The 27,738-nt window shown below is 51.7% G+C and overlaps 1 protein-coding gene across 2 annotated transcripts in view; it reads right to left on the bottom strand.

The window, feature by feature from the left end:
* Positions 1 to 4,883: 4,883 nt before the first annotated feature.
* LOC122706480 (cytochrome c oxidase assembly factor 8) overlaps positions 4,884 to 27,738 on the bottom strand; it is a 28,342-nt gene continuing 5,487 nt past the window's right edge. The window contains exons 2-6 of one of the 2 annotated variants that reach the window (XM_043921645.1): positions 18,659 to 18,856; positions 17,876 to 17,939; positions 11,072 to 11,162; positions 6,399 to 6,469; positions 4,884 to 6,164 (exon numbers count right to left, since the gene is read on the bottom strand). In XM_043921645.1, coding sequence (XP_043777580.1) covers positions 5,677 to 6,164; positions 6,399 to 6,469; positions 11,072 to 11,162; positions 17,876 to 17,939; positions 18,659 to 18,856 — 912 coding nt within the window. In that variant the 3' untranslated portion in view covers positions 4,884 to 5,676. Of the gene's footprint in view, positions 6,165 to 6,398; positions 6,470 to 8,252; positions 8,581 to 11,071; positions 11,163 to 17,875; positions 17,940 to 18,658; positions 18,857 to 27,738 lie in introns of those variants that run through there. The other variant, XM_043921646.1, reaches the window with a different exon arrangement.

Genomic DNA, 27,738 nt, shown 5'->3' with positions numbered 1-27,738 from the left:
TAAAGCCACATTGTTGTTTAAAATTGTCTGGTTGCTACAGTAAAAAAAAAAAAGGTGAAAAGAAGCAGGGGGAACTAACCTTACTAAGACAGATATACATACTATTGTTCTTTTTTCAGCAAATTTTATCAGAAAAAAAAATTACTGTTTTTAACTGGGGCAAAATACATTGTTGCTGTCTAGTCACTCAGCTGTGTCTGACTCTTCGACACTCCATGGACCGCAGCATGCCAGGCTCCTCTGTCTTCTACTATCTCCGGAGTTTGCTCAAACTCATGTCCCTTGAGTCGGTGATGCTATCTAACCATCTCATCCTTTGCCGCCCCCTTCTCCTCCTGCCTTCAATCTTTCCCAGCATCAGTGTCTTTTCCAGTGAGTCCGCTCTTGGCATTAAGTGGCCAAAGGATTGCAGCTTCAGCCTCAGCCCTTGCAGTGAACATTCAGGGTTGATTTCCTTCAGGATGGACTGATTTGATCTCCTTGCAAAATAAACATACTAAAATAATTTCTGTAAGCTACCGTAGGTGTACAGCTCAGGAACATGAAGTACATTCGCATTATTGTACGACCATTGCCATGGAACTTTCTCATCTTCCCAGGCTGGAATTCTATACCCACTAAACAATAACCTCTCCTGCAGCCCCTGGCAATCATTGCTCTGCTTCCTGTCTCTGGGAGTTTGCCGACTGCATGTGCCTCATATAAGTGGAATCACACAGAGTGTGTCCTTTTCTCTCTGGCGTATTTTACTTTATACACTGTCCTCAAGGTTTATCCATGTTACAGCCTCTGTCTGGATTTCCTTTTTTAAAAAAATGTTTAATTATTTGGCTGCACACAGGATCTTCGACCTTCATTGCAGCATGTGGGATCTTCCCTTTCTGACCAGGGATTGAACCCAGACCCCCTGCAGTGGAAGCACAGAGTCTTAGACCCTGAAACTCCAGGGAAGTCCCAGAATTTCCTTTAAAGCTGTTTAATAGAGTCCCTTGGACTGCAAGGAGATCAAACCAGTCAATCCTGAAGGAAATCAACCCTGAATACTCATTGGAAGGACTGATGCTACAGCTGAGGCTCCAATACTTTGGCCACCTGATTTGAAGAGCCAGCTCACTGGAAAAGACCCTGATGCTGGGAAAGATTGAGGGCAGGAGGAGAAGGGGACGACAGAGGATGAGATGGTTGGATGGCATTACCAAGTCAACAGACGTTAAGTCTGCGCAAACTCCGGGAGATAATGAAGGACAGGGAAGCCTGGCATGCTGCAGTCCATGGGGTCACAAAGAGTCAGACATGAGTAAGGGACTGGACAACAACAAATATATCTTACTGAACCCGATATATCTAAGTACCATTTCAGCACGTGATCTCCTGGACAGATAAAAAGCTGTGAGATGGTTTGCGCTCCTTTCCTCACGCTAAGTCTGGAGTCTGGGGAGCAGTGCAGGCTCACAGCAGAGCTCAGCTCAGCCCAGCCACATCTCCAGCGCTCGAGGCCATGTGGCCTCAGCTTATGCCAGACATACATCCTGGGAAAAGCTGAGTGGCTGTGACTGGCTCGGAGCATCTCCTGGATCCCTGCCCCACCCGGCCAGGTTCTGACTCCCCTGAGCAACCCATCTGTCCTCCCAGGGACACAGCCTCTTGCATCCGCTCCTCAGCTCTGAGCTCTGTCCCAGCCCACCTGCTGCTGAGCCCACACTCACACACTCTGACTGCCAGCCCCGGGACCAGAGAAGGAAGAACACACCTCACCGCAGCTCCTGGCCTGGCACCAAGGACTTCCTGTGATGACGGAAATGTTTCAAATATGTGATGCTTGACACAGTAGCCACGAACCACACGTGGCTGTTGGGCATTTGACGAGGGCTGGGGCAACCGAGCACTAGCTGAAGCTCCAGTACTTGGGCCACCTGATGCGAAGAACTGACTCACTAAAAGACCCTGATGCTGGGGAAGACTGAAGGCAGGAGGAGAAGGGGGCAACTGAGGATGAGGTGGTTGGGTGGTGGTTGGATCACCGACTCAATGGACATGAGTTTGAGCGTTTTGGAAGGTAGTGAAGGACAGGGAAGCCTGGCGTGCTGCCGTCCAGGAGTTCGCAAAGTCGGACATGACTGAGCGACTGAACAAGTGCAACCGAGGGACTGAGTTTTAACTTCGCTTTACATTTACTGAAATTTAAAGAACCACACTTCTCTCTTCTCGGCCTTTTGGCTAAGATCAAAGGCCTTCCCTGTGGCTCAAATGGTGAAGAATCTACCTGCTATGCAAGAGACCAGGGTTCCATCCCAGGGTCAGGGAGATCCCCTGGAGAAGGACATGGCAACCCACTCCAGTATTCTGGCCTGGAGAATTCCATGGACAGAGGAGCTGGGTGGGCTACAGTCCACGGGGTCACAGAGTTGGACACGACTGAGCAACGAACACACAGACACAAATAGCCACGAATGGCTAGTGGCTCCTGGACTGGACAGGCTATTTCGCGCCGCCTTCCTTGCCATCCCGAGTCCTGGTAGGAGCTTAGCAGGGCCTCCCCAGCCCTGGCCACCTGCAGAGTGATCAGGCCACGGCCTCCCTTGCTCAGAGGCCTCTGTGGCCCCCCCCTCATACTCAAGGGAAAAGCCAGGGTCAGTGTGGTGGCCTGCCAGGCCCTGGCCTACCTCCCCAAACCGTTGTCCCCCATGGTTCCCATTGTCCCACCACGCTGGCCATCCTGCTGATCTTGGCTCTGCCGGACCCCCTGCAGCCCCAGGACCTCAGTCACTTCTGCCCAGATCTGGGTCAGGCATCTTTGCCATCCGCTCCCTCCCGAACCCCGCACTTGCTTATTTTCCCGGCGCTGAGCATCTGGTGACCTTTTGTATCATCTACTCCTTACTGCATACGTGTCTGCCCCCCCAGGGTTCCTGCCAGCTCTGTTCACGGATGGCCCCCCTCCCCGCAGTAGCCTTGTGCATCAGGCACTGAACGGGACGCCTCTGACCTGGGCTCTCAGCATCCATCCTCCCTGCCGGGGGGCGGGCCCAGGACCCGGCCGGGCCAATCAGGGCAGGTCTGATTCCAGGGCACCCTGGGCGCAGGGGCCTGCCTGGCCCGGCCCGCCTGGACCCTGTGCTCTGAGGGGCCGCTGAGCTCCTCCGAGGATGCCAGGCAGCCATCTGAACGAAGCTCCACGAGCCGTGCCCAGCAGGAAGTAACACTGGCTCACTGTTACTATTACTCAGTAAAGGGGTCCAGGCTACAGGGCTCTCCTTAGCACATCTGTGTGTCCAGGGCCGACCCTGCGCCAGGCAGTGGGGGGAGCCAGGTGGGGGCTGGGCATGACGACCAGGAAGAAGGCCACCTCCCCTGGACGGGGCAGTCATGTCCCCTGGTGACCTCTGGCCCATGTCTCAGAGTCTGGAGTTTGGGCCCAGGTGCAGCGGGGCTCTGGCTGATGGGAGGCCCGTCCTCGTTCTCTGCGGAAGCCCCTCACTGGGGTGGGGAGCTGGGTCTGTGCAGGTGGCTCAGCAGGTGTCCTGCCAGAGGGGACGCCCCCCGGCCAGGGCTGTACTTGACGTCTGGCCACCGTGGCTGGGCCTGGGGGGGCAGCAAGGAGACACTAGGACGCTCCTTTCTTTTTAAAACAAGTCTTGTCTGCCTTCCGCTTTCCCCGCAGATGGGCCACGCCGTCACAAGCCAGTGCCCGCAGCTGTGGCCGGGGCTCTGACATGAGGCTCGTCCACTCCAGCAGAGGGGGGCGTTCTGCACAGGGTTCAGGCTTCCAATGAGGGCGGTCACAGAGGTGGGTCTCCTCAGGGGAGGGACGGAGGGGATCAAAGCGCAGGCTCATTCAAGGAGGGGCGACCCTGCAAGACACCCCCCCCCCGGTATGTGACACCTACCTACAGACACCTCCCGCTGAAACTCCCGCTGGTGCTGGGGCTCGGCTTCATGTCCCCGTGGAGGCAGGAGGTGCTCAGGAACCGGCCCTTTGGATGTTATTAGGCGCTGACTTCTGCATTTGTGAGGAGCCTGGTCAGTGCCGGGCACTGCCCCCCACTCACACTTGCAACATGCTGGGTGAGTGACTGCAGCCAAGGAGGCTGAGGCCGGGCTGGTCTCCCTGGGAGTCTCCTCAGTGCAGGCTGCCACACAGCCGCTCCTCAGGCCCTCCTCTGGAGGCAGCCGGTCCAGTACGCGGTGAGGGTTACAACACGGAAATACAATTCAGATGCACCATCAGTGACTCGCACCAGACAGGCCGAGTCCCCTGCGCTTCTGATGACCATCCTGGTTCCTTTGTGGGGCTGGGGGGGTGGGTAGCAAACATGAGCAACTAAAAAACCAATGTCTACAAACAGCACCCGATGACCAACCTGGAAAGCACGTGAAAAAGCAGATACATTACTTTGCCAACAAAGGTCCGTCTAGTCAAAGCTATGGTTTTTCCAGTAGTCATGTATGGATGTGAGAGTTGGACCATAAAGAAGGCTAAACGCCGAAGAATTGATGTTTTGAACTATGGTGTTGGAGGAGACGCTTGAGTCTCTTGGACTGCAAGATCAAACCAGTCTATCCTAAAGGAAACCAGCCCTGAATATTCATTGGAAGGACTGATGTTGAAGCTGAAACTCCCAATACTTTGGCCACCTAATGCGAAGAGCTGACTCATTGGAAAAGACCCTGATGCTGGGAAAGATTGAGGGCAGGAGAAGGGGACGACAGAGGATGAGATGGTTGGATGGCATCACCAACTTGATGGACGTGAGTTTGAGCAAGCTCTGGGAGTAGCTGGTGATGGATAGGGAGGTCTCGTGTGCTGCGGGCCCTGGGGTCGCAAAGAGTTGGACACGACTGAGTGACTGAACTGAACTGAATAAACAGCACCCACACACAGAGAGGGAGAGAGACAATTTTATTCTACTTTTTAATTCAGAACAGAAGCATTAAATCTATCAGAGATGTTTTCTGGGAAAAGCAGAATAAAATACATAACTGAGATAACTTTTATTCTGTAATTATTTAAAAGTCTATCAAAACGTTTAAATATGGCTGTGACAGAATCATCTTAAAACAACCTAATTTTTTTAAACTTAGCATACAAATTTAGAGTCAAATGTGTGTGTGCGCTCTGTCATGTCTGACTCTTTGTGACCCCCTGGACTGTAGCCCTTAGGATCCTCCGTCCATGGGATTCTGCAGGCTAGAATACTGGAGTGGGTTGCCATTTTCTCCGCCAGGGGATTTTCCCAAACCAGGGATTGAACCTGGGGCCTCCTGCATTGCATGTGGAGTCTTTATCACTAGCGCCACATGTAAATAAACGTAATTAAAATTTCCTTGATAAACAAGGATTTACTATAATGGAAAATAATTTAAAAAGAACATAGGCATACATATATACATATATATGTATAATCGAAGCACTTTGCTATACACCTGAAACTAACACGATATTAGAAATCAACTGGACTTCAATAAAAATTTTATTTGCATTTATTTGTGACCTAAAGTAACATTTAACACCATCATTTAATTTTAAATGTTTAAGAACTGAAGAGGAAAACAGCACTGTCATTTCTAGTTAATTTCACTCAGCATTTAAGAACCTAGCAATACGGTTTACACCATCAGTCAAGTAGCCACTAGGCATTAAATTATTACAGAAAGACAACATACAGTTACTGCATTTCAACCACCCTTAAGACCCATGTTGCTAAAACGCTTCTCGAGTCCCCTGTGTCTAACTGCCATGTAATTTATGTCAAGTGCAAATGCCCGGAGACCCACTCGGGACTCTGGCACCAGGACTGGGGGTGCCTTGCACCGCGCCCCCCGCTCCGGCCGTCCTGTCACCGGGGTGACACAGGGTGTCGAGACACCCGTCGTCCCCTCCCCACCCCCCAGCCCAGGACGTGGCCACTGTGGGCGCTGCTGCTTCCGATCCTTCTCAAAGCAAGCTCGCCTTTCACAATTTTTAATTACAAAGTCTGAGAGCCACGTATGCTTTTTGTCTGAATACAGAACATGCTTTTGGCTCATCCTGAAGCCACTCTTTATTTGGCGGCGGTGGGTCCCAGCTGTGGTGTGTAGGGGTCCCTCTCTGCCGGGGGTGCAGGCTTCTCTGGCGACGTCCACGCGCTTTTCTCTCGCTGTGACGAAGTCACTCTTGAAGCATCCTAGAAACCGTGAGGGTAGCAGCATCTCCTGGCCCCAGCCCCGAGGGGCTCAGGCAGGACCAGAGCCTCAGTCTCTGCCCAGCCCTGCGTCGCCCCGCCACCCCGAGCACCCAGCCTGGGGATACAGCGGCCCTGGCTGCTGGGCTTTCCCCAGTGTGGAGGCCCACGGGGCCTGTTCCTGGAGACCTCTGGCTTCCACCTGTTACTTGCCCCTGACCCTTGCCCAGAGCTTACCTAAGGTTCTGTCCTTTGAAACCTCAGGAGGCCTGCCCCAAGGAGGCAGATTATGACCCGTGCAGGAAGAGCTGCGGAGGGAAGACGTTCTTGGACAAGACAAATACAGGGAATGTGTCACCAGGCCACCAGCTGAAGCCCAGAATGCATTTGCTCAGTGAGCCTATAAATCAGCTGTCGGGAGGTCCAGGCAAACCGCCGGGACCTCGGGATCTCAGAGGGCGTCTCAGGACACACCTGCGTCTGCATGGCCGCTCACCAGCCCACAGGTGGCCATTTTCAAGCTCTCCCTCAGTCTTCACAGAGATGGTAACTCATAACAAGAGGGATCTTTTAACTGTTTGCAACTGGTTACTGTGAAAAGACACCCTCAAAATCTCTAAAAATTGATCCGCAAAAGGAATTAGAAACCATACCACTGGAAGTTGTTGGGAGAACATGTTGTTGTTCAGTCGGCAAGTCGTGTCTGACTCTGCGACCTCGTGGACTGCAGCACGCCAGGCTTTCCTGTCCCTCACTACCCCCTGGAGTTTGCCCAAGTTCCTGTCCATTGAATCGGTGATGCCATCCAACCATCTCATCCTCTGTTGCCCTCTTCTCCTTCTGACTTCAATCTTTCCCATTTAAGACTTAAATAACCTGAAAGCCAGTCAGTGAGTCTGACCAGATGGGAGCAAGAATTAAAAGCCAGAGAGCAACAACAACAAAAAAGGCCGAAGAACGGTTCATGCCTCCAGGCTCGCTCACACGGAACCAGGGCCCTGCCTGGCCCCCTGGCCCTGCTGCTGTCTCTCCACAGACCCGCGGTGTCACCCGGCTGGAGATGGGCTGTGTTGAGCGGTGGCGTGATGAGTGAGATGGGGTTATTCCTGGGAAGCCTGGTGTTTCAGGCTGCTTGGTGTACGTGCTCCACTCCGTGGGGACCTCTGTGGACACTGGGTTAAGAGTCCACAGAGCTGACGGACCGCGCAGCCTCACCCGGCACCTCGGCATTCCCACGTCTGTCCGCGGGGCCCTTAGAAGCCTAGGGTGTGGGTGGGGGTGTGTGTGTGCTTCCCCTGGGCTCCGGAATTTCTCCTTGGAGGTCATCTTCGGTGGCAGTTAGTAAGCTACGGAAGAAACCTAGCCTGTCGACCACTGTCACACCTCATTTTGGAATAAAAACCTTTGCCTTTTGGTAAAATCCAGATGTTTCGTCTGTCCTTGAGGACAGCCCTCCCGCCCACCGCCACGGCTCCAGGACACAGCACAGAGGGAGCCTCATCATTTTATAACCACATAACCCTACTTCAAACAATGCTGCTTTCACAAGGATTGAAAGAGAAGGCTATGACCCGTAGCAATCTGTTGTGGAAAACTTGGGGAAAAGGCTCTGCCTCACTGGGGTAAACCGAGAAAACTCCAAGGCACCCCTTCGGGCCCCTGGGGTCTGTGCAACTCCCAGGACAGCTGCGTGTCTTCAGGGCCTGGACCTGGGATCGCCAGTCACCAGGGCCCACCGGTCGGGGAGGCCATGGAGACACCGCAGCCAGCTTCCAGGTCATTCCCGTCAGTGGGGTCGAATGTTTCAGTCAAAGTTTATTAATATTTTTATATTGCTCTCTTCCAAATTGTGCGTGTGCGCTCAGTCGTGTCTGGCTCTTTGCGACCCCATGGACTATAGCCCGGGGGCTCTTCTGTCCATGGGATTCTCCAGGCAAAAACACTAGAACAGGTTGCCATTTCCTTCGCCAGGAAAGCCTCCCAACCCAGGGATCAACCGTGCGTCTCCTGCATTGGAGGTGGATTCTTTTACTACTGAGCCACTTGGGAAGCCCTCTCTTTCAAACTGGTGTAATTCAAAAACTCAGAGGACAGTGCTTGTGTTTTATTTGCCATCATCTCAGTGGCCAAGAGCCAGCGTGGAATATTTGCAGTCAGGACGGAGCCGCGTGGGCCTCGGCGTACGTACTAGGACCCGCGTCCTCCAGCCTGCCCTGCGCTCACAGGTTTCAGAACCCTTGTGAAACGAGTCCCAGAGACAGCTGCTCCCCGAGGAACCTCAGACGAGGAACCGGGTGGATGGGTGAGGGTGGGCTCCTAACTGCTGGTCTTCTGTTTCGGTCTAAGCTTGTTCCAAATCCTCTCCAGGGCCACTTTTCCCATGAAGAAGGTGATGGCAAAATTACGCTTGTACCAGTCCCTACAAGGGAACAAGATGAGCACATGTGACACACGCTCAGAACCCCAGGGCCAGCGACCAGGCCTCTGAACTGCCTCCTCCCCCGCCCCTCCACACCAGCTCTGCCTTTTCCCGCCCTCACTAAAGCTCACCTGTCCACAAAAGCCTGCTCTCCTTGCACCTGGACTTTCATCAGGCTGATGTGCCCAGGGTCCCCCTTTCCACTCCTGGAGGCCGCTGCAACCCTCCTCTGATTTTTGCTAGAAGCTCCAAAAGAGCCTTCAGAAGCCTTGAAGCCCCAGAGCCCTGTGGCATCCTCCAGGAAACAGCACAGAGTGATGGGGGCGTGGCCACTCAGCAGCAGGACCGCAGGCTCTGTAGGCGCAGAGGGGACCGGTAGGGACCCGCCTGGCTCTGGCCCCTTATTTGCGTAAGACGCACATGCCACAAGCACTCCATCTTGAGACACTAGCTTATCGCAAATGCCAGCATCATAAAGTTCCATACCTTCTTCTTCTAGGTGATTTGGGCTTTTGGATAACTTGTGTCTCTAAAGCTTCTCATTGAAATAAAATACTAGGATGGAGTTACAGGCTGTCACAGGCACACTCGCCTGTGAGTTAATCTACAGAACATGTCGGAACTTGCAAATTCACCACGTTGTCAGCAGCTGAATGGGCAGCACTTGGCAGGTTTCCCAACGGAACGCGCACATTCCAGACTCCCAGTGCAGAGCCCTGGGAAGCAGAATGCAACAAGTGCCAACGCTTTTCGTCCAAATGAGCCAATGCGGGAACATGGAACTGCTAGTCCAGCTGGGTGGGACTCGAAGGACTGACTGGATCTCAGCATGGAAGACACAGAATACCAAGGGCTTAAAGGCAAGAGGAGCCTTCACAGGACCAGAAAGAAATCCCTCTCCACAAGGGACGTGATAAATGGGAAGCAACGCCCGAAATAAATAACAAAGGCTTCTAGGAAAAAGAAAACTGGTATCCCATGGAGACGAAAGTTCCCATGTTAAGGGAAAGCCAGATTCCACTGCAGCATGCAGACAACCCCACTGATAAAGCGCAGTGGAGAAGACAGACTAAGCTCTGCCTGTTTCCTAAAGAAAGCAGGGACGGGGGAGGTGAGGCCACGGCGAGGGGGCGCTCAGGCTCCATTACCGCCGGGCCCGCTCTCTACACGCCTCTCTGCTCGAGGTGCCGCAGGGGACACATCGAGCTGGCCAGAGAGGAAGCAAGATGTCAACCTACTATGTTCACGCCAGAAATCAAAGGTCCAGGGAAACCTGGCTTGACTGAATAATTCATCTAGTTCAGAGCAACACACAACAGCGTCTGCAACAGAATCTGGACGCTGCAGGACTGGGCTTCACGTTCGCGCGTCACTCGAGAGCTCCTCCAGCCTCGACCATCAGATCAAGCTCCGGACCCTGCCCCACCTGCCCATCCGGCATGGTCACTGCTCCAGGAATGTCAGAGTGAACCTCAGACCACATCCTGTCACTCTACCTGGGAACATGTGTTATTGTGCATCGTCAAAGCACTTTTTAAATGCTTTTTAAACACACAGAACCGCAATACCATCACTGCATCTGATAAAGTGAACGATCGCTTACCATTCACAGTCCCTGTGTATTAATACAGCCTAATACACAGTGACTGCTTGGTTTCCTCTGTCAAAAATAATAGGTGGTCTCTCCCCTCGTTCACTTTTCTCCACCCTCGTTACTCGCTGAAACCAGAACATCTGTCTCGCAGCACCCCCAGCCTCTGGGGGCTGGGTCCTCAAGCCCTCACTGAGGCACGGCCTGTGAGCGCCCTCTCGTCTCCTTCCCGTAACCTGGCGTCAGACCCGGGGGCCGGGCAGACGGCAGCCCCCGCGCGGGTGAGGGCCTCCCCGCGTCTCACCGCCTCGCGCACAGGCCACGGCCTCGCCCCGCCCGGCGTGAAGAGGCCCCGGGAGCCCGGGCGCCGTCAGCCAGGCCCAGCCACGGTGGCGTCCCCGTCGGCCTTGCCGCCCAGTGCCTCCGGCAGCTGCGGGCGACTGTGCCCAGACCTGTCACTGCGTCAGGAAAATGCTCCCTTTCTGACTCCACTGCTCCGTCCTCATCCTCCTCCTCCTCGAACGGCTGAAACGGCTCCGCCTCTGGCCTGCAGGAGCCCCTGCTGCTGCCTGCTGGGCCACTCCCCCCGACCCCGCTGGGCTCCCCGCTTTCAAACACGAGATGCCGTGACCCCTCCGGCTGCCCCTGCCCCGGGCTGTGCTCCCCTTACCGGCAGTGAGCATGCGGGCAGAACCCACTCTCTACACCCAAGCGGTGCACCCTGCCAGGGGGCGGCCACGCAGTAACTGTGAGCCATCCACTTTATTTAAAAGGACAAAAATTAAGTTGATAGCAATGTCTACTTTAAACATAGACAAAAATGTTAAATTCAGGGAGCAAAACGATCCCTGCCAACATGCATGTGATTTTCAGATTTTCAGGAAAAAAGCAGACACCCACCTGTTATAATACATGTGCTTCTGGAAATTTTTACTTAAAAATTCCTTGTAAAAGTCAGCCATTTCTTCTGCATTCAACGTTGCTTTCTGACCTAAAAATTAAATACAACTTGAACGTTAAGACTTAAGGAGAAGGTTCTACAGACGATCACTGGAGATAGTGGATGAGTCCAGCGGGGCTGCAGGATGCACCGTCAACACACGGACGTCAGCTGTGTTCTGATTCACATGCAACATACAAATTGAAAATAAAATTAAAACAATTCTAGGGACTTCCCGGTAGTCCAGGGGTTAAGAATGCGCCTTGCAATTCAGGGGATGAGGGTTCAGTCCCAGGTCGGGGAACTGAGATTCCACATGCCGAGGAACAGCTAAGCTCCTGAGCCACAGCTAGGTCTGTACGCCACAACGAAGACCCTGGGTGCTGCAACTGAGACCCAGCGTGGCCAAATAAACATTCTTTTAAAGGTATGTTTACACCATACTGTGGTCTATTATGTGTGCAATAGCATTATCTCCTAAAAAACATACATAACTTAATTACAAAACACTGCTGTTGTAAAAACTGTGCCAACAGACCTGCTCTATAAAACATCTAATCTGTGAGAAAACCACAGCGTCTTCAGAGTACACATAAGGGGTGCCTGTATGGGATGCCATTTATCTGGGAACGCCCAGAATAGATAAACCCACGGAGACAGGAGTGGTGGCTGCCGGGGGCTGGTGGGAGGAGGCAGCTGGGAACGACTGCCGGTGGGTACAGACTTTCTTCTCGGGGGTCAGACGGTGGTGACGGGTGTGCAGTCTAGTCAGCACCAGAAAGTGTGCGTTCTGTGGTGAGAGGATTATGTCTCAGTGATAAAAAAAGACTTAGGGAGGACAAACTATCTTCCTCTATCATTAGACCCTGCTCACCTCACGGGAGGAGATGCCCAGCGCGGCGCCCACTCTCGGGGCTCCCCTGCACCCCCACACGCCCACCAGACCCGCCAGGCCACACAGAACAGGGGCCACAGCCTGCCGGGGTGCGCAGTAGGGCTCCTGTGACGCAGGACGGCCCAGCAGACCGGGGCTCCGGGTGAAGGAAGGCGACCACGTGGGGGGGCACTCGGGCTTAGAAGGCCCAAGCTCCTGCGCGTGCAGCGCGCACCCACGGGGAGGGTGAGTCCACCCGCCCCCGACGGATACCGTCTCCAGGTGGAGGCCGAGTCTCCCGAATGCAGAGCGACGCTGACGCTTCCAGCCCACCAGGATTTGGGGGAGACACAGACAGAGCCGGGAAGGCAACCCCCAGGCACAGCTTTAGAGAAACAGGAGGGCCGTGGCCAGCGCTGCGCCGCACAGCACGATCGTGGCCATCCCCAGACAGGAGACAAGCGCCACATCCCTGCCAGCCTAACGAGGGGCCCGCGTGCCACCTGGACACCCCTGCCTGCGTGAAGTCCTCGCTCCTCTGACTCAGGCCCCTGCTGCTCCTCAAAACCTCCATCTAGAAGATCCTCTGCCAACCTCCCCCATTGCCTCCCCCACGAGAGGCTTCCCGGAGGCCCCTGTGGAAACGCCCACTCCGTCTGCCCTCCCAGCTTCTTCCTCCTCCAGGGGTCAATGACCAGGGTGTGAAGAGCACTGCCTGAGCGGGGCACCCTCCCACCCCACCTGAGGAAACCAGCCCACAAAGGCAGGGCCACGGCTCTCTTGTCCCCACTAGCCCCCAGACTAGCCTGGGATGTGGCGGGCGTTGGAAAAACACTGGAAATCAACCAATGCATGGATGCTAACCAGGGAAAGAGGGGGAACAGCCGCCGCCCAAGGAGGAGAGGGACGCTGAAGGCTCCAGGGAAGGTGACCGTCTGGCTGGGTCTTGAAGGATGAATAGGATCCCGCAGGGCAGAGAAAGGGGGCAGCCCAGGCAGAGCCAATGAGGGTCTGCAGACACCAAGCGGGGAGCCCGGCATGAGTGGGAGGGGCAGGCAGGGCCGGGGGCATGGGGCTGGCAGCCTCAGGGGGTGGGGCCCCGGCAGTCCTCCAGGGAGAGGCGAGTGGGCGCCCTCCTCCAGTGTCCCCAGCCGCTCCCAGGACGGGAGGGGTAGAGGAGGAGGGCAGCGCCGTTTGGGCACAGCAGGTGGCGGCTCCCTGGACAGGGTTCTGACCCTCACTGGCCCGCAGCCAGCCTGTGGCGTCTCCCATCTCCAGGACGTGGATCACCACAGCACACCTCACAAGGCTGCTTTGAGACAAAGAGAGTCATAGCCGCGTGGCAGGCGGGCTGGGCAGGAAACAGAGGGGCGCACCCATCACCACTGCGGGCAGAGGGGCAGGGGCCCCAGGGTGCTAAGGACAGGCAGGGTGCCACCTTCAGCTACTGGTCGAGTTTGGGGTCCTGCCCAAACGTTCCCGGGTGACGCTCAGCATAAAGCAGATGCACCATGACTGCTGAGTAATTCGGATTCCACATCTGTCAACACTGCCATGTGACACTGAATTGGTAAAATGAAAAAGATGGGTGGAACAACCTAATTGATTACACGTTCCCTGAGAACCTAGAGGGTGTTTCATAAACACCAGCTGACTAAGTAAACCCATCTTGACGGCACCCCCCACACCTGCACAAACACTCTAGCAGTGAAAGGAATAAGGGGCGAGAGGCCTCCCACACCTGCCCTGCAAGCGAGGTTCAATCTGGGGACAGGCAGAGATGAAGCCATGGTATTCTGCTTTTTGCACTTGAAATTAAGTCAACAATTTTTCTCCACTGCTGCAGAACATTCCAGCGAATGTTCTAGAGCCAGTGGGCCCCCATGGCCTTATCTTATCTAAAATTATTAGATGCTTCCCTGCTGGCTCAGATGGTAAAGAATCCACCTACAATGCAGGAGCTGCAGGAGATGTAGATTGGATCCCCGCGTCGGGAAGATCCCTTGGAGGCGGGCACGGCAACCCACTCTGTGGACTCTTGCCCGCACAATCCCATGGACAGAAGAGCCCGGTGGGCGACAGCCGCAAAAGACTCGGACATGACCAAAGCAACTTAGCGTGGCGCGGCACAGATGCTCCCACCGCTGGTTATGAGGGACGCTGCCGCATGGGGCACGGAGAGCCCTTTCTCCAAGATAAATTCTTAGAGATTCTGTGGCCAGAATTTCCCTGCCTCCTGGCATATGCGTACTTAATGCAGCTGAATCCTTCTGGAAGGCAGCTGGGAAAATGTCTTCCCCTTGAATTCAGTAAGTGTCAAACGAGGCCTGGCTGCTGGTTTAACACGCACTGCAAAATATGGAGTTTGAGCAAATTTTTTTCTTGGAGTCACATTATTCATCTGTAGGTGTCCTGTTACTTCTACAAATTTGTTAAGGCTTTTCACAGAGTCCAGACTGCCTCCCCATCTCTGCCACAAACCCCCCATCCTGCGGTCCACTGCTAAAGTGTCTCGGGACGCGGGCCCCTCTGCCTGCCCAGCCCTCGGGCCTGCTGGGCACCATGTGTGGAGCTGACCCGCTCCCTGGACAGAGCCGGCCTGGGAGGAGCCTCGGGCTGCTGACCTCCTCGGACCTGGGAGGGAAAGCCCATTCACAGCAAGAGAAGGCCGAAGCAGGGGGCAGAGCGGAGTGCACACGGGAGGGGGGAGGCGTGCGGGGCTCCTGGGACACTGGGGTCAGCGCGGCCCGCGCCCAGGTCTCGGCACTTCCCTGTCTCCTCAGCAAACTCTCCTTTCCAGGAGAGACCACGGCGAACGCTACCCAAGCCAGACAGTGTCGGTTCTGACGTCCTTGAATCCTCTGCCCTTACTGGCAAGCGCAGGGACTCGCCACTACTCCGATAATGGAGGCTCCCTTTTATCCTGCTAGACTTTCTACAGTTGGGAGTGATGTACTTAACTTTTTACTTCAGGAACAACTGATTCTTAATAATTAACCTGATCCGTTTGGAATATATTCAAATTAAAAGGAGCATGAATCTAAATTGACCTGTTTGGGCTAAAAGTACTTACTTTCTCCAACACCATTCATTACACAAACTTCCTCCTCCCTGGGTTCTGTGGGACCCCTACACTCAGGTATCACACATGCGGGTTCTGGCCTGAGGGGCAGACACACCCGTCACCACCCCCCCCCCACCCACCCACCCCGCCATACACACAGCATTTCCATCACTGCAAGCTGGTAACCGTTCAAACAGCTGACACAGCGGGCAGATCCCTCCATGAGTCCTTCCTTCAACACATTCCTTCCTGTTTTCTTACCAAACTAATCTGATATCTAATTAAGGCCCGTCTTTCAATACTCAGTCACGCCATCAGTAAGAATCCACAATATTAACAAAAGACCCAGAACAACTTCCCCATCTGTTAGGAGAGGGCTCGTGGCCGTGGCCTGGGACCCATTCTACAGGATGGGACCTGGGCCCCCTCCACTTACTCACTGTGTGATTCTGGTCAAACAGCTTGCCCTCAGTCACTTCCTCCACAAAACGGTAAAAGTAACAGTTGTTGTTTGGTCGGTCAGTCATGTCCATCTTTTTGCAACCCCTTGGACTACAGCACACCAGGCCTCCTTGCCCTTCACCATCTCCAAGAGTTTGCCCAAACTCATGTCCACTGAGTCAGTGATGCCATCCAACCGTCTTGTTCTCTGCCACCCCCTTCTCCTCCTGCCCTCAGTCTTTCCCAGCATCAGGGTCTTTCCCAGTGAGTTGGCTCTTTGCATCTTGGTGGCCAAAGCACTGGAGCTTCAGCTTTAGCATCAGTCCTTCCAGAGAACAACATTAACTAATAGTTTCCACTTCAAGGAGTCACTGCGGGAAACAGCAGAAAATACGTGCAAATAGCAGCGCAGTCCTGGAATCGGGGCCATCATTCCAGGCTTTGGGAAGAGAGCCCGTCCTCACCTCGAGGCCCCCGCCCTGGCCCCACACTTGGAGGATTCAAAGGGAGTGCGCAAATGCAAGATAAAACGTCTCAGTTGCACCTGCTCGTGGTTTAGCTTTGTATTTGGAAAAAAAAAAAAAACTTGAAGATTGTCTTCATAAAAAATAAAACAGAAATTAAAATATTTGTTGCTGGGGACTTCCCTGGTCGTCCAGTGGTTAAGAATCCGCTTGCCAACGCAGGGGATGCAGGTCTGATCCCTGGTCAGGGAACTAAGACCCCACACGGCAAGGAGCAGCTAAGCTCACACACCACAGCTAGAGAGAAGCCCGTGTACAGAACGGAAGATCCCTCATGCCACAGTGACGATCCTGATGCAACCAAATAAATTAATTAAAAATGTATTCATTGCTCAGTAAAACAAACAAACGAACAAACAAACCCTGCTGGGACATCGCACCTTTGCTGGCTCCTGCCCTCGCAGACCCTGGATGGGGCCGTGCAGCAGACCGCACACGGCCGAGCCCAGCACGGGGGCTACTCCCCCCGCCCCAGCCCCGAATTCTAACTCACACCAGCAAGGCTGCAGAGTGACGGTGCTCTGGCCCAACACGGACCTGGCTTTTGGGGTCAGTGGTTTCAGGTTTTCCATCAGAATGTTTTCACAGGAGACGTCTGCTTAACCACCAGTATAAAACATTCAGTCTAACATCAACAGCCGGAGGAGAAAACGATGAAAGGCTATTTTGAGCACTAGACTCTCCACCCACAAAGAAAGGACGGCACAGCAAGGCAGGGGGAACTGAGTGCAGCTTGTGCGGGCACACCAGGGGCGCGGCCTGGGGAAGGAGCCGGGAAAGGGGTGGGACAGGGCAGGGGCCAGGCCAGCCTCCAATCCACACCCAATCCACACATGCGGAGGAGCATGTCCTTCCGCCGCCACAGGAAATTTAAACGCCTAAACAAGCTGAGTGGCAGTGTCAAAGCTGCATTTTGCAGAAGAGTCTGGCTACACTGCAAAGAATGGGTTTCAGACATGAGTGGCTAAACTACAGCCTGTAGGCCAAACCTAGCCTACCACCTGGTTTTGTAAATAAAGTATTATTGGGGCAAGTTCACACCCATTAATTTATGTATTTTCTACAGCTGCTTTCACAGAACAACAGCAGAGTTGAGTAGTTGAAGGAGAGACCCTCATGGCCGAGAAAGACTCCACTGTTTACTATCCAGCTCTTTACAGAAAGCTTGAAGAGCCCTGATTCCAAGACTGGGGGCCAGGGAGCCGGTCAGGAAGATACCGCGCTAGGCAGAGTTAATGAGGGCCTGAATTAAAGCCGTGTTTCCAGGACAGGGAGCAGCGAAGGTGCTGAGCACGGCTAAGAGGTAAACCGGGGGGGGGGGGGGGGGGGGGGGGGAGGGGGGGGGGGGAGACCACAGGGGGCGGGGGCGGGGTCGAGGCTTCCAGGATGACCCCGTGGCCTCCAGCTCATGGCCGGCGGGACCAGGAACTGCCGCCAGGGATCCGGGGAAGAGGCCAGCACAGGACAGAGAGGCTGCTGAAGCCACGGGACCTCGGATGGAAGTCCAAAGGTCAGCAAGAGGTCATCAACTGGAACAACCCAGCATGGTAAGTGGGCTGACCTCGTCCAGAGGGAGAAGTGGGAACGTGGGGAGGACAGAAACACGTGCCGCAGAGAATAGGCCTGCCCCACGGAGCCAAACCTGCCCCCCGAGCTTCCGCTGCTTCTTCCACTGCTTCCCCCCAGGCCCCGCTTCTTTTCTTGGCTGTGCAGAGAGACAAGCAGGATCTTGGTTCCTTGGCCAGGGGTCCGACCGGTGCCCCTTGCAGTCTGCCACGGAAGCCCCCAGCATCCTCGCTTCTTCATCTTCCCATACAGTTACTCCAAGAAAACAGGGAGAACAGAGAAAGAACAAACTAACCTGATTCGGTTCTCAGATCCAGGCCTTTGGCTTTGAGTCTTGAGCGAACAAATTCTTCTTTTTCCTAAAAGAAGACAGCTATCAGAACTCCCTTTCTTCGTCTGTTTTCCTCGGCTAGGACAAGCTCTCAGCGCTCTGGAGAAGTCTGGATGTGGGTTTCCTGAGAAGCGGCCCATCTCAAAGCCCGTTTTAAACCATCTCGACTTAGTTAAAAGTTCCCTGCTTGAGAGAGGATTTGAAACTGAGAGCTTTAATAAACTTAGGGAGACACTGTTTGTTTATAAATCCACAGAAGATAAATACACTCCATTTGACTTAGCCTGCCCAAATGGATAAACACACCCCGCCGAAGTCTTCCTCCTGGGTTAGAACAGTTACACTTCTTTCTGGTGTAGTTTACTGATGAGCACGCTGTTAAGAATTCTGGATTCTCAGGAAGAATGACAACACATCCTAGACCCCCTTGTTCTCACACACACACACACACACACACACACACACGCGTGATACACGGGAGTCCACAGTTCTAGCTCTGGCCCTGCTACTCACTCCCTTTAGTTCTTGGAGAGTCTCAAGACCCGTGAGTCTATGGAGGACCAATGTTCCTTCTCTACAGTTACACGTTGATTTTAAACATGTGTATATACACACACATGTATATGTATGGAGGGGAGGGACTGAGAAGCTACCAAGTAACTGAAAGGCAGAGCAGATACTAAAGATTCAGCGCCCCCAAGTGGCCAACTGTATTATTTCTCATTCTGACCTGAAATCTAAACATACCTTATGAAAAGTCAAATTCTGGTCTGCCCAGAACTGTTGGTTCCATTCTTGTGTTTCTTGTCTCAATTCTCTTAGCTTTTGTTCCAGTGGTGACTCATTTTCAGGGATGTAAAAGTGAATAGGTCGAAGGTTTGAATATTTATCTGGAGGTCCTATCCAATCATGGCGAGATTTTCTTGGAGGGCAGAATCTTGAGACCTTCAACAAAAAGCGTGGAGTTAATATACAACTAAATGAATCTCTAGTATTATAAAATGAACAGTCCAGATTTATTAAAGACCCTTGTTAACGTCCTCTTTTAAAGACTATGTGCCAGAGAATATCCAAATTTAACTGTAATAAACAGCATTAACACAAACAGTTCAGTTCAGTGGCTCAGTTGTGTCTGACTCTTTGTGACCCCATGGAATAAAGCACGCCAGGCTTCCATGTCTGTCCATTACCAACTCCTGGAGCTTACTCAAACTCATGTCCATCAAGTTGGTGATGCCATCCAACCATCTCATCCTCTGCCATCCCCTTCTCCTGCCTTCAGTCTTTCGTAGCATCAGGGTCATTTCCAATGAGTCAATTCTTTGCATCAGGTGGCCAAAGTATTGGAGTTTCAGCTTCAGCATCAGTCCTTCCAATGAATATTCAGGACTGATTTCCTTTAGGATTGACTGGCTGGATCTCCTTGCAGTCCAAGGGACTCTCAAGAGTCTTCTCCAACATCACAGTTCAAAAGCATCAATTCTCTGGCGTTCAGCTTTCTTTACAGTTCAACTCTCACATACATGACCACTGGAAAAACCATAGCTTTGACTAGACAGACCTTTGTTGGCAAAGTAATGTCTCTGCTTTTTAATATGCTGTCTAGGTTGGTCACAGCTTTCCTTCCAAGGAGCAAATGTCTTTTAATTTCATGGCTGCAGTCACCATCTGCAGTGATTTTGGAGCCCAAGAAAATAAAGTCTCTCACTGTTTCCATTATTTCCCCATCTATTTGCCATGAAGTAATGGGACCAGATGCCATGATCTTAGTTTTCTCAATGTTGAGTTTTCAGCCAGTTTTTTCATTCTTCTCTTTCACTTTCATCAAGAGGCTCTTTAGTTCTTCTTCACTTTCTGCCATAAGGGTGGTGTCATCTGCATACCTGAGGTTATTGATATTTCTCCTGGCAATCTTGATTCCAGCTTGTGCTTCATCCAGCCTGGCAATTTGCATGATGTACTCTGCATATAAATTAAATAAGCAGGGTGACAATATATAGCCTTGACATACTCCTTTCCTGATTTGGAACGAGTCTGTTGTTCACATACAATTCTAACTGTTGCTTCTTGACCTGCATACAGATTTCTCAGGAGCCTGGTCAGGTAGTCTGGTATTCCCATCTCCTGAAGAATTTTCCACAGTTTGTTGTGATCCACACAGTCAAAGGCTTGGGCGTAGAGACTATAGCCACGAAATTAAAAGATACTTGCTCCTTGGAAGAAAAGCTATGACAAACCTAGACAGCATATTAAAAAGCAGAGACACCACTTTGCCAACAAGGTCCATATACTTAAAGCTATGGTTTTTCCAGGAGTCATGTACAGATATGAGAGTTGGACCATAAAGAAGGCTGAGCTCTGAAGAATTGATGCTTTCCATCTATGGTCCTAGAGAATACTTGACAGTCCCTTGGACTGCCAGGAGATCAAACCAGGCAATCTTAAAGGAAATTAACATTTAGGTTAATGCTGAAGCTGAAACTGCAATACTTTGGTCATCTGATGTGAAGAGGCAACTCACTGGAAAAAAGACACTGATGCTGGGAAAGACTGAGGGCAAAAGGAGAAGGGGGCAAAAGAGGATAAGATGGTTGGATGGCATCAACGACTCAATGGACGTGAGTTTGAGTAAACTCTGGGAGATGGTGATGAACAGGGAAGTCTGGTGTGCTGCAGTCCATGGGGCACAAAGAGTCAACATGACTCAGTGACTGAACAACAACAGCACCAAACATGTTCAACAACGGTACTGGGAAAATTTACATCCTGACCAAAAACAAAGTGTCAACTTGTGCTTTATACCGTATACAAAAATTAACGCAAGACGGACCAAAGACCTAAAATATAAAGTGTAATCCATAAAATTCCTAAAACACAGTAAAAATTCTACACTCTTAGATTAGGCAAAGATTTCTCACATCATCACCAAAAGCACAACCCACAAAAGAACGAGTAAATGAACTGGGCTTCACCAAAGTTAAAACTGTCTCTTCTCCTAAAGATACTATTAGGAAAATCAAATGACAAGCCACAGGCTGGGAGAATATACATGCAAATCTGTAAAAGGACTTGTTTCTTGAACATACAAAGATGTCTCAAAACTCCATGATAAGAAAACATACAACCCAATTTAAAAATGGGCAAAATATCTAAAAGCTTCCCAAGAAGATATAAAGATGGCAAACAAGCACATAAAAAAAAAAAAATGCTCAACATCATGAGTCAATAGGGAAATGCAAATCAAAACCACAATGAGATACCACTCCACACCTATTAATATGGCTATTAAAAAAAATAAAACCTGCCAAAGCAAGAGCTGTCAAGAATGTAAAACAATCAAGCTCTTAAATATTGCTTGTGAAAAAAAAATATTGCTTGTGGCAATGCAAAATGGTACAACCACTTTGGGAAAAAGCCTGCACTTCCTTATAATATTAAACACACACTTAACACGCAACCCAGCAACCCCTTCCCAGGTTATTTACCCAAGGTGCATGAGTACATATGTTCACAATAAAACCTAGATATGACTGTTTAAAGTGGCTTTATGTATAACCACCAAAATCTGGAAACAGCCCAAATGCCTTTCCACTGATGAGGGGAAAAACACAGCACGTTGTGTCCGTGTGACAGATACCACCTGACAACAGAGGAGACTGCAGGTGACGTGCGTGACTCTCAGAGGCACCAAGGAGGCCGCATGCTGGGTGATTCTACTGCCGAAGCATCTTGAGAAAGACAGGTGCTGGCGAGGAGGAAGAGGGTGACTACAAAGGCATTTTCTGGGGGTGGTGAAGGTGATCAGTACCTTGAATTGTGGTGTATGTGTTTTAGTAAATTTTATTATATGTGAACTGGACTTCAATAAACCTGATATTTTAAAAAAAATCAGCTAAGCAATCAAAAGACTAGCTTTCCATTTGCTGATCAAAGGTCAATGTAACCATAATTCATGGGGAAAAATAACAGTAAATTTGGAAATCTCTTGGCACTTTCCTGATGGTCCAGTGGCTGAGAACCCGCCTGCCAACGCAGAGTACACGGGTTCCATCCCTGGTCTGGGAAGGCTCCACGTGCCGCGGAGCAGCTCAGCCCCTGAGCCGCAACTGCTGTGCCCATGCCCTGGAGCCTGAGCTTCACAAGAGAAGCAGGCGCTGCAGCGAGGAGAGGCCCGCTCACCACAGCTAGGGACAGCCTACACAAAGCAACGAAGGCGGGCAGCCCAAAGACACATCTTTCTAAAAAATAAACAAACTGCACTCAGCAAAGGCGACAAGAGAGCGGTAAAACTTATAAGGAAAGAAAATTACCATACTGAACATAATTCACGGTTCTTTTGCATTTAGCAGGCATTTCATTCAGGATATTTCAGTCCTTCATTTTCACCACTTTCACTAAAGATAGAGACACACGGTTTGTAAAATTGAAGATAAAGCAGCTTTTTTTCTATCGGTAAGCGGCTTACTGATCATTTAACTTGAGAAACGTGGGTTTAAGAGCTAATGATTTCTGACCAGCGCAGCTCGCCGGGGCAGCCGCGGGTTCTGCGATGGCTCCCCTGGCAGGAGCGGCACGGGAGGAAGGTGAGGCCAGGGAAGCTCAGCTCTCCGCGCGGGCCTCAGCCTTCCGTCCACGGAGCAGTCTGACCATCTCTTAGGTCCCCAGACTCAACCCCTGACAGCTAGAGGACCAAGTGGAGACTGAGAAAGGAAACCAAGTCACTGTTTAGGAAACACTGACCGTTCTCGTTGGGATGGCCTCCACTAATCATCACCAACCCACACCAAGCATCCTGAGAACCTGCCACTGACTGAAGCAGACAGCTAAACAGCGCCAACAGCCGGCGTTCTACTTGCCTCGGACGCTGTGACCTTCCTAAATCGTCTAAATTCCCAAGCAGTCCAAAAACAGGGAGAGTTTAAACACGACCAGGAGCGCGTCGGGTTTGGTCGGAAGTGGGTTACAGAGCTTGGGGCAGCCACTCAGCATGAATGATTCAGACCACAGAGAGCATTCCAGGCGGTGACATCTGCTCTGCCATCACCCGTCGCGGTTCAGCAGGTCTGGTTATAAAACACCCAGGGTCATCTGCCCATGCAAAAAGCTTTCCCTCACATCTGAGAACACAGCATTAGGACGGCACTGGCATTCATGATATTTAATTAAACACCTGTGGTAGGTTCAGCTCAGCATCAGAATGCTTACTATTTAGAAAACTATTTTGAGTCTAGAATAAGTGAATGAGCAGGAAATCTTGAAAAGTATATATGATTCCCTCAGACTTTCAAAGTTTTCTAGAAAAGTATTTTTTTAAAAAACTTTTGAAATTTTAAGGACCCTTGACAGATGAGGTAAAAAAAAAAATAGCTTTTGAGTGGGGAAAAAAGATTGATAGAAAATGTTCAATTACTGAAAAGAAGCTATTATTGAGTAACAAGTTAAAGATTTGATGACAAGTGGAATACTGCCGAAAATTCACCGAAATTTACCCAGAAATAATGGAGCTTAAGAAGCTCCTGGGATCCAGTGGCTAAGACACCACGCTGCCAGTGCAGGGGGCCCGGGTTCAATCACTGATGGGGAACTTGGATCCCACATGCCCCGTCGCATGGCCAAATAAATAAAAATACATTAAAACTAATAATTCTGTACCATTAGCCTCATTTCTGAGCAATGAATATTAAATCTTAGCAGGTTCTAATGCTTCCAATACTTTTTTTTTAAATCATCTTCAGACTTTTAGAGAATGAAGCTGCTAGAACTAAAACCTTCTACCCATTTCATGCTAACTGATTTCATGATTGATGCAAACATTTTTATTAAGATGAATTTTTCTCACAGATGCAAAAGCAGTAAGAGCCTATAGTTGATGAAAGTTAAAGGGAGTCAAACGCCATCTTTTGAGAAGCCTCCTTCTTTGTGGCTCAGAGAATAAGCTTACGGAACTCCAGGCTCAAGGAACACTTCCTCACACCAGGCCCGGTGGGGATTCAAACAGCTGCAGCTGCACCGACTTCCTCCCGCAGCGGCTGCTCCAGGCCCAGGGCGGCAGGCAGACGGCTCCAGTTCCGAGCTCAGCCAGCGTGAGCAGCACCAACTGCCTCCAGACTTGGGTCCCCAGGGCCACCAGCGCTCCAGACTGCAGCCAGAGCGACCTCTCCACAGCACCCACCCTACCTGCGCCATCCCTTCCCTTCAAATCCTTCAGTGACCCCTCACCCCGTCAGGACGAAGTCTAAAATCCTCACCTGCATCTAGCAGCCAGGCCTGCCCACCTCTCCTTCCTCGGCCCCAAACGGAACTTCTTTTCATGACAATAGGGCCAACTTCGGACCTCCGCCCCCCACAGGCCTTAGCGTCTCTTCCAGGGTGCATCCCCAGGGTGTCCTGAGCCCCCTGGGAGGTGAGGAGACACAGCTGCCTCCCACTGGACGGCAAGCCCATGGGGGCAGGAACTGCATCCGCTGGAGAACAGGTGTGTGTCGGGGGAATGCTCTTCCCAGCTGCTAAAACTCTTTCCTGTTCCTTTTCTCTACGCTTACACAGAGAAATCCCTTCCTCCTCAAAAAGCCTGATTTGTATGAAGGTCCGGTGGAGAGACATCCAACCAGTGTAACTAGACCCGGTGGTCACCAATGACGAGCCCCAGAACGCTGAGCAGCTCTGAGCCTGCTAGAAGCCGCCACCACCAAGCTGCTCCTTACATAACTGTGGGCTCTCTGGGAGACTCTCCAAGGCTGCACATCAGAGACACAGAAGCGCGCGGACTGGCTGCGTGCTCTGGAGGACAGCTTACTCGAGGTGGAGGTCCAGGGAGGTCCAGGCACTGGTGGGCAGGTCAGAGCTGCAGGGGAGGGGGAAAGCCAGGCTGACCACTGCTGGTGACGGGCAGAGGGAGACGGGGCACGTCTAGGCACGCCGGCACCTCCGCGTGGCCGGTGCGCACCCCACACCAGACTAGCTCGGCACAGCTGTTTCACTCTGCATTCATTTCTTCTTGCAGACTCAAGACATCTTTACCTGTGACCATTCTTACTTTCGTCTGGTTCTTCTCCTGGTGTCACTGGGAGGCAAAGCTGAGCCATAAAGAGGCACAGCCAGAGTGGAGAGTTTCACACGAAGGCCCGGCCAGTCCCCAGGAAGGGACTGAACTCATTCTTCGTGTGTGGAAGGAACAGGGCCCCCGACAGGCAGAAAGGCATCCGCACCTGCCCCGCAGACCGAGACTATGTTCCTCACCAGCAGGGGCGGAGTACACCGCCTCGACAGGAGACTGTCGTGAGAATCCTTCTTAGTAAAGGCAGGACTGCAACGAAGATCTTCAACGGTTTATCCGTTATTCTAAGAACAACATATGGTCACCACATTTTCCTTTCCTTTTAAAAAAGCCCTTATGGAGAAGGAAATGGCAACCCACTCCAGTGTTCTTGCCTGGAAAAGTCCATGGACAGAGGAGCCTGGTGGGCTGCAGTCCATGGGGTCACATGACTGAGCACGTGTGCACGAGGGTGGAGGGAGATGGGTTGGTAGCAGTAAACTGGTAGAACTAAAAAAATAAAAATAAAAAAGCCCTTAAAAAAAAAAACTACTTTTATGCAAGTATTTCTGGACTTTTCCCACAGAGCTTTTGCATCTGTGATATTCAGGCATTCTCAGAAACTGAAGGCGAGCCACACAATGGGATCCAGTGAGCGGAGACGGAAACAGGCCTGGGCCCTGCGCCGGGGACATCCACCGCAAGCTGGGGGCTCCCTTCTCCTTCAGGCAGGCCGGGGAGGCTGCAGAGCAGCCTGGGAGGAGCCAGCCCTGCCGCAGCAGGCAAAGGGGGGGCAGGTTCCACCCTAACGGTACCCCACCTGTCCTGACAGGTTCCCTATGAAGAATGCTCAAGAAGCTACCCCAAGCTACCCACACGTGACGAAGCAAGTCAAAAAGGTGCAGGTGTGTCGGTTACCGTCCCTAGGTATCTCTGAGTTATTGCTGATAAACTGATTTACAGTTTATATGTGAACTCTGTGAACCAACTCCTTCAATCATTCTCAGGTTTCCATTATAATTTGAGAGATCCTATCTTCAATTATGGTGGAAATAGTTCCTCTGCTCTCCCCTATAAACATCCATTCTGTCTTTGTTCACCCTAGAACTGCTATTTAAAAGGGAGGAGAAGGAGCAGCTTGGGGGAGGAAAAGAAAGAATCCCTTTGAGGTTTGAATAATTACCGCAATTCACGGTTCTCACAGCACAAGCACACAACGCCCAGCTTCCTGAGGCTCGGGCGGCAGGGGTGTGCGTGGGGAGCCGTGGAGAACCGCCAGACCCGCCTGTTCCGACCGGTCACACTGCGCTTTCATGACTGGGGGTGGGGTGGAGGTGAACCGTCCAGCTTTCTCTCTAGTTGTAAAGTGCCAAGGCCGGCAGCCCCACGCCGGCGTCTTCTTGTCCGCTCTGCGGGCGCAGCCTGGCCCTCCACCCCTCTGCCTCACAGCAGGCTCCTGAGCTCAGCCGGCACACCCCGGGCCTCGCCTTCTAGAAGCCGGGACTTTGTGCAGCGCCCTCCTTCCCAGAAGTGCCTGCACACAACACAGTTAGTACTCCACAGCCAGCCACTGGGGACGTCAACGGGCAATGATGAAAGGAACAAACATGGGCAAGATTCAGTGTGGTTGGTGTGTTCCTGGCCGAGAGGTCTGGCTCCTCTGGGGTGGGAACTGAACACCTTTGGGAGGGCTGGAGCCCCCAGCCTCCCACTGTAGACGGATGCTCAACAAACCAGCACACCAAGTTCACAGTACACAGAAGGGCCAGCGCGTCGGGGCCAAGCTGGGTTTACGCTGGGGGCGCAAGGCCGGTGTGACATCAGAAAATCGGTCACCGATGAAGCAGCCTTCTGAAAATAAAAAAGTCAAACCCGCACGAAGTCAGGGCTCAATAACGTGGATGTCTGTTTACAAGCGACACACAGTTACATTACACCGTGGGAAGGCACTCGGCAAAATCCAAAGGACACACTCCCCTGAGCCCCCCAGAAACACTGCCTGAAAAAAGGAAAGGGAGGACCTCTGGTGGTCCAGTGGCTAAGACTCTGAGTTCCCAACGCAGGGGACCCAGGGTTCAATCCCTGGTCAGGGAACTACATCCCACACGCCTCAACTAAGAGTTCGCATGCAGCAACTAAGACCTGGAGCAGCAAAAAAAAGAAAAAAAATTGTTAACAGAAGGGCATAGAGGCAAAGCTTATAGATTAAAAGACAGCTAAAAGGATATTAATCAATCATAGTGTGTAGGCCTAATTTGGATCCTGACACAAGCAAACTGTAAAAGGAAACATTTCTGATATTTCTAAGACAAAGAAATTTGAACATTCAAAATTTGCTGGGATTAAGGAATTATTGTAATATAATTAGGTGTGACAATGGTATTAAGTTTTATATAAATATATATATATATATTTAGGTCCATATCTTTTAACGATACATACTGAAGTACTTACAAATGAAATATGATGCCTGCTATTTGCCACAAAATTATCTGGAAGGGGGCACTGGATGGTGGTAAGGATGAAATAAACAGCCATGACTGGATGACTGCAGAAGCAGGGTACTGTATACAGAGCAACTCTTCATTTTCTTCTGCTGCTATTAGTCACTAAGTCATGTCCCACTCTGTGCGGCCCCATGGGCTGCTATCTGCCAGGCTCCTCTGTCCATGGGATTCTCTAAGCAAGAATACTAGAGTGGGTTGCCATGCCCTCCACCAGGGGATCTTCTCCACCCAGGGATCAAAACCGGGTCTCCTGCACTGCAGGCAGATTCTTTACCACTGAGCCA

The sequence above is a fragment of the Cervus elaphus genome, chromosome 13, assembly GCF_910594005.1.
Source record: "Cervus elaphus chromosome 13, mCerEla1.1, whole genome shotgun sequence".
NCBI classification, from domain to species: Eukaryota; Metazoa; Chordata; class Mammalia; order Artiodactyla; family Cervidae; genus Cervus; species Cervus elaphus.
The sequence above is the reverse complement of the archived record's forward strand: the minus strand, read 5'-3'. Positions and strand labels throughout refer to the sequence as shown.